At 43.2% G+C, this 10,727-nt stretch overlaps 1 protein-coding gene across 1 annotated transcript in view; it reads right to left on the bottom strand.

Moving 5' to 3' along the window:
* Positions 1–3,792: 3,792 nt before the first annotated feature.
* The window catches only part of FGF16 (fibroblast growth factor 16), a 7,667-nt gene continuing 732 nt past the window's right edge, over positions 3,793–10,727 (bottom strand). The window contains exons 2-3 of the mRNA XM_004685602.1: positions 5,335–5,438; positions 3,793–4,038 (exon numbers count right to left, since the gene is read on the bottom strand). Coding sequence (XP_004685659.1) covers positions 3,793–4,038; positions 5,335–5,438 — 350 coding nt within the window. The remainder of the gene's footprint in view (positions 4,039–5,334; positions 5,439–10,727) is intronic.

Here is a 10,727-nt window from a genome sequence, read left to right as displayed (position 1 = left end):
GCGCAGCACTGCAAGCTAGCCGCAGCTGCTTCAGTGTGAGTTCAATACCCAGCCCCAGAGGTGATCCACATGGCACGGCAGACCTCTCCGGACCCGCCTGCTGCTCCCCTCAGCAGTGTACTTCATTGAACTGCCTGGTCTGCTCCCCACTCTGTCTCTCACTGCCCCTGCACCTCTGTCCTGTACCCCGGTTCGGTATGCATAAATAAATCTTTTAAAAAAGACAAATCAATAACACACCCTAGAAATCTGACTGTGGATTTCAGGCTATCAGAAGGGAGATAGGAGGAGAGCAAAGTGAGGAGAAAGACTATAGTGGAGGACTTTCAGTACATTGGAAGAGGGTGTGGTGCGGTAACATATTCCTGAAGGGGGTGGTCCTATACCTTTAAATCATATACAGTGTTGTAAACCTCAGTATAAATATAAATAAAACAAGTTAGTGCAAAAACAAAACAAAACAAAAATGATTTTTAAGATGTCACTACTAGAGGGATTGCATGTTAGAGATTTCATCTACAGAGAGACCAGAGTGCCTGAACCAAAACAAACTGAAGCTCAGAACTGAGATTTGTAACATCTCAGATGAAAAATGCAGTGCTTAGCATCACTCCTCATGGTAAGATTTAGTTAGGGACTTGTTTAATACAGAGATCAATGATTGTCAAAGTATGGTTCAAGGATCTTGGGGGTCTGTGAGGTCCTTTCTATTCTAATTACAGATCTAAGGGAAGCCAGATTTCCTCCTTATACTTTATCTAAGTTTATAACAGATTGAATGGGGAAACAGATGAAAGAATTCATCTATCTGCTATTAAAGTAGCCATTAATGAAATTTGGAGAAGTGTATAATAATACTGCTCTCTGCACTAAATTTTTGAAAATATTATTTTTCAGAAATGTTAGATTAACTTTGTTTTATGATAATAAATGTATTATAACAGAAATTTCGGAGATTTAATTTCTAACATGGTAAATACCAATAGCTATAATCCACACATACAAAAGCTCTTTGAGGTCATCAATTTTTAAATGTGTAAGGATACCTCAGATCAAAACACTTGAGAACCATTCGTATAGACAACCATGCCTCTCAGTTGGAAACTCCAATTTAGATAGTCCCAGTAGGATCCAGTTTACATTTTTGGACAAATCAGTCAGGTACTTACAAGAGAAGTTTAGTTTCCATGGAGCCAATATAAAGGTGTTTAGATGTTAGGGATTTTTATGATGACATGTGATGAATCCTGGACAGAATCAAAACTAAGTGAAGAAAAGGATTGTTGAACAGAAAGGGGCTGGTTCATTTGAGGGTGATAAAACTTCCACTTGTAGTGGAATAATTTGATCAACCAATTTTCATAGTTTTATCTAAGCAAGGTTGGCAAACCAGGAGAAGTGGAGAAAAGAGGCACTTCAGAGTTCGGTAGGGCTTTGGGTTGGGAGTCTTTAAATTACCCTGTTCTAGATATGTGCATGGCCTGCAGACTATACATTGAGGAGACTTTTCCCTGGGTTTATATATGGGGAGAATTCTGAGCCCATTTGGGTATGGGTATAACGGTTTAAGGGGGAAAGTGTGGGAAAATCTCTAATATGTAGTGTTAAGTGAGGTTAGGGTGGTGTGAAGGGTTTTAGAAACTTGGAATATTTACAGCTGCTAGGACAGAGTGAAATTGCAAACCAACAGGGTAAACATGCTCCTGCCTCCGGGGGTTACTGGATGTCATATGTCTGCATATTAGAGGGAACTGAGATGGGGCTTGGAGGGTAATACTGTAAGGAAGAGAATGGAGATGGAGGATTCTGGATATGTGGGACCTAGGTGACACTCTCTATTCAAGGTGTAGGAGCCTGGAGAAGGTAGGGTCCTAGGACTTTGTTAAATATAACTAAAAGAAAAGCTGACTGATGACTTTTTTTATTGAGTTAATTTTAATTGCTGGTTTATTCATACAGGTACATTAGAAGATGGAGATTCCAAGACGGTGCTCTCCTTAAATGTTCTTAGTAAGAGGGCAACATTTGTATGGCATGGTTGTTGTGTCTGCCATCTTGATTCTGGTGCCTGTCCTTTGTTAAGGGAACACATCTCAGGAGAGGGAATGGAGTGACGTGCTCATTCGGAAATAAAGCTTCACATTAATACTGCTAAGAATGAGCAATGAACTGAAGTTGATAGCAATATTTAACTTACTGAGTGCTTACCATGCACCAGTCACTGTGCTAAGCATTTTATTCTTTCCATACATCATCTTATTTAATCACAGCAACCGTCCTTGAGGTAAGTATAGTGATCATCCACATTTTACAGGTGAAGACACGGTGACTAACTAAAATTCTATCTTACTAAGTTCTTGTAGTTTTTTTTTTTTTATCATGTTTAACTCCTTTCTGCCTGTGGACTTTTACATATTCCTCTTCTCCTTCTTTGAAATCTATTCCTATCCCCCAACTGAGCTGTCTCACCCCCCAGGGCTCATCCTGATTATCAGCAACATCTTTTCCAGGAAACCTTCCCTTAACCTCTTTAATAGGTTATAGCTCCTGATTAGTAATAGCCTCACTGTCTTCCAACCTAGACCTAGTCAAGAAGAAAGGAACAGTGTCTGGCTTTTCTGCTGTTATATTTCTAAAGGTGTAATACTTGCTCAATAAATTTTTGTTGAATTATTGAATGAATTAATGAGCTTGTTCAAGGTCAAAGAGTAAGTAAGGAAAGGAATTCAGATATAAAATTCAGACATGTAATCTGCATGTCTTTTGCTCCAGTTCAATGATGAAGGACAGGGTTGATCCCGCACCTTGTGTAGAAACTGGAAAGTGGTTAGAGGGGAAACAGTCTATGGTGGAATAGAGGAGAGGAGACTCTTGAGACAAAGAGACAGTTGGATATCTGTTATTGCTACCAGCCTCCATACAGGGGCCTGTTTGAAGGTCTTCCATTTGACACGATCTTCAGGAGATTCCAGTGAATTGGAGAGCAAGAAGCTAACCAACATTCTAGTTCCACTAAATGTGCAAATCACTAGAATAAAACAGTACTTACAATATAAAGACAATTTTATTGCCAATAAAAGCCTTTAATAACTCATTTATCCTGTTTCAGTAGGACCTTATTCTTTCTGATGAGAATCCAGTCATAGCATCTCTCATTAAAAATAAAATTATTTTGAAATAAATAAATATATAAAATAAATAGCATATACATTTCATAAATAGTTTGTCCTATGCACAGTATTCATGCTTACACTTTAGTGTCATACTCTCATAACCTAACGTAGCTTCCACTTCAATGGCAGGAAAACTGCATTTCAGGACAGAGGAGGAAGCTGCAGTGCCGTGCAGGGATGGCTTGCAGCAGCGCTGTAGCCCTGAGGGTTTTCTGAATGAGACTTCTCCAGAGCTCTGTAGGTAGCATCTACAGTAGATTTCTTGGTCTTTTCTTTACCCATCAGCAAATTATTTGGGTAGACTGTGGGGCAAGACACCCCGGCCCTTGGCAGAGGTCCCTATTCTTCCTCATGCCACCTCAGGGGAAAGAACATGAGTAAAGAAAATGTATATACAAGATTCCCTCTACCCACCCCCTCCCTCAACTTCCCTCCCCAAAATAACCCAACCTTGATATACACTTTGAACAACGAGGGAATGGCTGGGTTGAGTTGAACAGTAAGTGCTTCTCTGTTATCTAAATTGATAGGAAGGAAGATTGAAAAGCTATGAGTATAGTGCTTGCAGAGACAACCATGCCCCAGAGCACTCGGGTCGCAGAGGTCAGACTCAGGATTATTACCTATAGCGGAAGAGGTCTCTGGACGTGGAGGGCAACTTAGAAGGATCTACTGGCCTGGGTAAAAAGTGAGTGAATTTCTGGTGCCGTTTAGTCCTGTATCCTTCCCGGGGTGAGCCGTCTTTATTTAGGGCCACATAATACTGTCTCTCCGAGTCCGGGTGTTTGTACAAGGTAGAGGCATAGGTGTTGTACCAGTTTTCTTCAAATTGTTCCCGGAAAACACATTCACGTGTGAGTTTCTTCTGTGAGGGTGAGAAAATAAAGCAGAGTCCATTATATGACTATTTCTCCCACCCCAGCTTGCTGGTGGAAAACCCTGAAATAGCAATAGCATGATGGCATTAGAAAATTTCAGTCCCATCTGCCAATATTACTAAGGTATCTTCTTTCCAGAGACACAAACATGTTTTAGGTAAGATCTTTCCTGAGGGTAGGAAACTGCAGGAGAAGGCCTCATCTGACCCTGAGCCCCGAGAATTTTTGCTATGGCCTTCCAGTGCTCCCTGGCACACTTGAGCTTCCCCTCTACTTAGGGCTAATGGTGTTCAAATCTATTGAGATTACAGTCAACCATGTCAACTGACAGGCAAAGGCTTGGATCTATATAAAGCTCCATGGGAGGTGAGCTGTGATCTTTCCTAATGAAGGGTCTCACGCTTGTCAGTTGGAAGCTCAGAAAAGATCTCCTTGTAAAGTTCCCCCACTCTGGATACTTCAAGCTGGCAGCTCTTGGGTCTCTTGTTCTGTTCCTTCTCACACTTGATCTAGTCGCCATACTACTTGCTGGGGTTGCCGATACTGAGTGCTGGGGACAGGGCTATCTCTTAGGTGTCAGGGAAAAATGTGCTCTGATTTCATGGGGTGCAGATAGCCAGAAAGCATGCTATGTGACTCAAAAGCCAAAGTCAGGAGTTGGGATCCCCTGAAAGTGTTAAGATCGGCAAAGTCACTCACCATTCCCCAGCTCTGGGCTAGCTTCCAGCATAAAGAGCATGCAGTGCAGTCAGCCCAGTCCTAGCTGGGGACTTAGGGCTGTCACCAGACCCTGGGACCCTCATTCTTCATTTGTTTGTTTCACTTGGCCTTTAGGATTCATCTGAAGCAATCTGGAAATCAGGGACTGTGTTGTTAATCTCAGAATCTTCAATCTGAAGGTCATCTCCTCCACTGTCTACTTTTGTGTCAGATAGTCTGCTACTTTTCTGGGCACCCACTGAAACATGACCTGGTGAGAGCCCCCAAGCCCTTTACCTCTACTGACAAAACCAGTACAGCTTACCCATATCATCAGACTAGCTGGCTTCCTAATGGAAAAAGCAAATGCAAATGTACCACAGGAAAACATGTTTTGATGGGAGCTGAAGGAGTGAAAATGTTACACAGCAAGTCCCTTGATATCCACGAAGTGACTAGAAGACACTAATCTTTTAAGTTGACAAGTCCTTTTAAATGCTAAGTAAATGTTTTTATACATTCATCTTATATTGTCCAAACACTGGTGGCAAGAGCGTCTGAGGAAGAGAAAACCTTAAACTTACCGACCCATATAATTCTCCTCGCTCATTCATTCCCAAGTATAGGCCAGAATCCACTCCCCGAATGCTGATCAGCCCCACAGCCAGACTGATAAACTCCAGGATTCCTAGAGGAAAAAGTGAATGCCATTTCCATTACTCACATCAAGTTCAGAGGAAGCGAGTGATTGAGCTATGTCATTTATCCCCAACTAGAGGCCAGCCCTGTGTGCCTTTGTTGAGTTACCTGATGAAACCACCTTTTGCCGCCAGAATGGAACCTCAAGAAAGACACTGAACCTCTCTGGGCTTCGGTTTTTCTATAAGTAAAATGGGGGAAACAATCTCTACATCTATTCAATATTCTTAAGCATATTATAAGGAAGAGACCACAAGGAAGCTTTGGCTATAAAAGCCCCACAGTGCTACTGCTGCTAACTACTACATTTAAATCCCATTAAAGGTCATTTTCTTCTCTTCCCATAGAGCAGGCAGAATTACCTTGCTGTCTTCTAAGCGCCTCATCTCCATACCTTTAAAGCCACAGGAGACCATCAATTCTCTGCCTTTGACTCTAGCAAAAGCCACAGGTCACTAAGGCAAAAATGGCATGCTGAGAGCTTTCTCCTAAAAAGTCTTCTCAGTCAGCAAAGCCCCAGGCTGACAAGCCTGTCATTCTCCCCTTTTCTCTGGAGGGTTTTAAGTTAATCTATGGCACAGATTTGGCAGGTAGTATTGGACTTGATGTTGACTTGAGATGTTGTAACTTTAAGGGGAAAGGGAAGACTTCAGAAATGTCCCTGTAGCTGACAAGGTTAGAGGTGAGAATTTGAAAATGTTTTCAATTACCCAGAAGCAGTAGGAGGAAAAAATAATTTAAAAAAAAAAGAGGGAAAAAGGACCTAGAATGGAAATCCGAGTGACACTGAAGATTTTCCACTTTTGTCCTAATGTAGCACATCTGTTATGTGCGTACAGGTGTGATGGTCACCTAGGTTTCTCCTTGATATTCCTGTCTCTAGCCATAGCTTTCAATGTTGTAAGACCAAAACTTGACATAACTGACTCAAAGGAACAAAATGAACCCATATCTCGGTGCCTTTCTTATCCAAAAGTGCAATTCTTAAGGGTAACAGTACTGTGTAACCTACATACAGAGTGGGACTGATTCCTCTAAGATCACTCAAAAACGTAAGTGGTTAATTTTGAAATCCAGTTTTAATGCTCCAGTGGGAAGTCTCCTAAAAAGCTCCAGTGACTCAGGCTGGTGGGTGGGTATTCGAGAGCAGCAGCTTTCGGGCCACTTGAGTCTTTAGGGAGAATGTAAGGTTGTGCTGCTGCCCTGGTATAGAATACCCAGAGTATGGCCTTTGGTCTCCAGCAGTAAAACCCTCCAAGGTTTACTCTCAGCTTAGTTGTCACCAAATTTGATAGCACAAAGAAAGGCATTTTGGAGAAAAGAGATTGACAAAAGATGGTAGGAAGGGAAGGAGAAACACCTGGTTTCGAGCATGGGCTTAAGGAGTCACTGAGTTAAGAAACCAAAAACTTTCCTTGCATCACACAAGATTCTGATTTCACTTTGGTCCTGTTTAACTTTTTAATAAACGACTTGTAAGAGGACATAGGGGGAAATGCTTACCCTAGTTCCAGAAGACATATAGCTGAGAGGGTGACACAATCAAAATCCAATGAGGTTTCAAAAGAATGGGAAAATATGCTGACTCCAACACAATAAAGTTTAATTAGAAAAAATGTAAAGGCCTGCACTTTGGTCCCCAAACAAATTACTCAATATATTTTGTCTTTGGGGTTTTGTTGAGGGAGGGTGGGCCTCAAGCACAGAGAGTTGAGTTCATCCTTTTCCTTAGTTCATGGTCTATATCATAATTGGTCTACGTGAGGGGTATTTATTTATCTATTTCTTTCTCTTTATCTCCATATTACGCTCCCATCTGCCTCCCCACTTCAGGCAACCATGAATATTTTCTTGAAAACATGTTTTTTTGTGTGTGTGTGTTTTTGTGTATTTTTATTAAATGCAAATCAGTCCATCTTCGGAATGGGAACGTGTGTTTTGGCAAAACATATACAACAATGGCTTAAGGGATATGATTGAACAAGGTTGGCTTATTGTGAGTGATCCTGATTAAAACACTAGTGTAAAACTAATAATATAAACAGTACAATTGTTTAAAGCATACAATTTTTTTTCTAGCAAAAAAAGTTAATGTGATCTAAGGCTGCACCCAAAGATGCCAGTAACTGGCATGAGGGAGCGGATTGCCCACTCTGTTCTGCCTTGTTAGACCATCTTGAGAGCGCTGTTCTTAGAGTGCTGTTTCTAGACAGGTTCAGGAAAACAGGGCTATGTTCAAAGGAGAGTGGCCAGTATGGCAGGAAAATGAAAGAAATCAGCTCATGATTTAGTTTTGGGTGGTGAACTTTGAGGGTTACCAACCCACTGGAGCCTGTTTTGCTTCACTTTGCTTAGATAGGTTACTTAGGAGCTTCAAGTATTAGCTCTCTCAGTCTTTAAGTATCTCGTGTCTCTGACCACCTTGTGCTCATTAAGTAGCAGAGGATAGTTTGTGATCTCACCATCTAAGACCCAGCATTAGAACTTATCATGGAACCAAAGAGGTGTGACCATTTGAGTCACCACAGCTCAGCTTTTCTCTAATTCTCTGTTAACCCTGATGCCAAAGGACAGATCATAGGGAAGTCACTAGCACTGTGTACATAACATGGGTCTCCAACATCTGGAATCATCCCTGCCCAGCTGTCTTTGGGCATCATTTGCCTTTGCCAACTTTCCCATTAGCTGGATTTAAATTGTGGGAACCCAGTGGCACATGATGATGCAATTGATCATTCCTAACCCTCCTGAATCCCAGCCAGCATAAAAGGAGAGACAAACCAGGTCATTTTTACATTTTCCCAGCTATAACTGGAGAGGCGGTATTAACAACAAAGTGCTGAGGCAAAGTGTTAAATAGCCAAAATTTGTCGTGGGTACTTATAACCTTCGCGGCAAGGCCCAGGACCTCCCTCTTCTCGGCGTCATCTTGACCTGTTCATCTTGGGCTATGGAGTTTGCTGGATAATTTGCAGATGCTTCTCTTCTTAGACCCTTCCCCCCCATGGTCAGAGTCAAAACTGATCTATCCTGAACCCCAATATGCCGGCATCTAGCTAGATGTCTGGCTAATGTGTCATTTAATGTGGTTTCACATTAAATGAGTTCCCTCAGCCATCCTTTCAGACTGTGAGGGCCAAGACATTGCTGCTTTGGCATGTTGCCAAATAAGAACCAGATCACTCAAAAACCAAAGCAACTACATGAGCCTGTTCCATCCCACCTGGCGGAGGCCTCTCCTCCAGTCTGGCTCCAGAGCTCTGCTCCGCTGGCCCACAGGTGCCCCTAAGGAATGTCAGTACCCCGCTGAACGTCATGTAAACACCACCAGCGAGGCAGAGAGAAAAATACTCCTGGCTACTGATTGAAGAACTGGGGGTTGGGGGAAGTACGCTGTGCCAACAGGTTATTATTTGGAGTCTCGGCTGCTCTTGGGCTCAGCCTGACTTGTTCTGAACACATGGATTCCAGGGTAATCCTTGGGGGCCCTGCTCTCCAATTACAACAAATAGCTATTTACTTTACGTGGCCTTTGGAGACTACCTCGTCCCCCCAAGCAGAAATCTATAATATTTTATATCTTAAGTCTGGCCTACTTTACCCTGCTGGAATGTTGACTGCTAAAGCACTTATGGAATGTTAAAGTTTCGATTTATTGAATACCCTGGCTGATTAACTCAAATGTGGAGGGAGGAGAGAGTTAGCAAACTCAAATTCTACCTCTTTCTCTGCCAAAAGCTAAACTGAGAAAGAGTAAATGTGCGCTTGAAAGTTGGCAGGGAAGGTTACAAAGAGACAGCTTTGACCAATTATCATTTCCCTTACAGGAAATACATGGAACTGCTAGGAAGTCAGAGAAGGAGGAAAGGGAAAAGGTGATGCAGAGGTGGTCTCAGGCAATGGTTTTGTTTTAAAGGCAACACCAAAATTAAAGCAGTCAGTTGAGCAAGAGTGAAAACATTCCCTTCCTCCTGCCAGTTTTATTTCCTTTGGTTTCTTCTTAAACTTAGCACTGTTAGCAGGCCTGAGAGATGAAAAGAAAGAGAGATGTGTCCTTAGGGAGGTAATTAAAGACCACTTATCCCAAGAGCCTATTATTGATTTATGTTGACCTTGTAGGTTATTGGGCTCAGCTTAGGCAGAGTCAGACAAACACTTGTAGCCGCTGGGAGTCAAGTTCATAGTTTCTCCACCTCTGCTGCCCCCACCCCACGTATCTCCATCATTTCATGACTTTTTTTAACGTATGAGCAATGGGCTACCTCAGTATATCTGTTTCTGGGAGCCTCTGGGAAGCTCTGACGCCAGGGAGGGAGTCCCATTCCTCCTGAAGAGGAACAAAAGGGGACTGCAAAGTCACAAGCAATGAAAAGGGAAAGGAGCCAAGCTAACATTCTCTCCCCTCACCCCACCTTATCGCCCTTTGGAGAACCTGCTGCAAGTTTATACAGACACCTGCAACCCTCCATTACCCCCACCCCACACACAACCTATTCTACTCCAGCACTGTGAGTGCATTTTTCCAACATGACATAGACCTCATTAGGGTTCCTGCTTTCTCCCAGCAAGGAAGACCAGTCCTGGCCCCAAGTTTATTGCTAGTCTTGGTCTTGTCCAGCAACTGTCCTGTGTCCCCTTATTTTTCCTGTGAACTCCAGATGCTGCTCTAGCAAGGATGGGGAGTAGGAGGATGGGGGTACTTAGAAGGAGGGTGGGAAAGAAAGAAACCGTGTTATGCCGGAAGGTAGGTAAAACCACATAACGGCTTAGGGATAGAAGGTGTCCCTTTGGGGGCCGTAGGGTTCTCAGGCAAAAACTAGAGGGCATGTGGGCTGGGGGAAGAGGCCAAGGAAGGGTAACAGTCCCAGGACCTGAATGCTGGTTTGCTAGAAAATAGGAAATTGAAAATTAAAAATGGCCAAACTGCTGAGAAGTGAGCGTATTTGCTTAGAAATCTAATCTCCACCGCAGATCAGGGTTTATGGTAATAGTGTTCTGGAAGTGAGACAGGCAGCTGTGCCCTTTGAACAATCTGCAGAGCGGCCGGCAGAGAAAATCCTCTGGGTGGAAGTCGGACATTTCCTGTCTGGGGTCCAGGAGACACCTGTTTCTGGGGCTGGGAGCGGCCCGTTTTCCTCACGGAGGCTCGTAGTCCAGAGGCAGCTCGGTCCAAAGCAGGCCAAGGCTCGTGCCCCACCGCGGACGCCACCGCAGGCTGTCCTAGCTGCTCAGCGCCCGCGCGGCCCGGGTCGCCCCAGCGAGGCACGACGGCCCAGAG

Source organism: Condylura cristata, unplaced genomic scaffold, assembly GCF_000260355.1.
Source record: "Condylura cristata isolate star-nosed mole 26May11 unplaced genomic scaffold, ConCri1.0 scaffold00019, whole genome shotgun sequence".
Taxonomy (NCBI): domain Eukaryota; kingdom Metazoa; phylum Chordata; class Mammalia; order Eulipotyphla; family Talpidae; genus Condylura; species Condylura cristata.
This window is presented reverse-complemented; position numbering and strand designations above follow the sequence as displayed.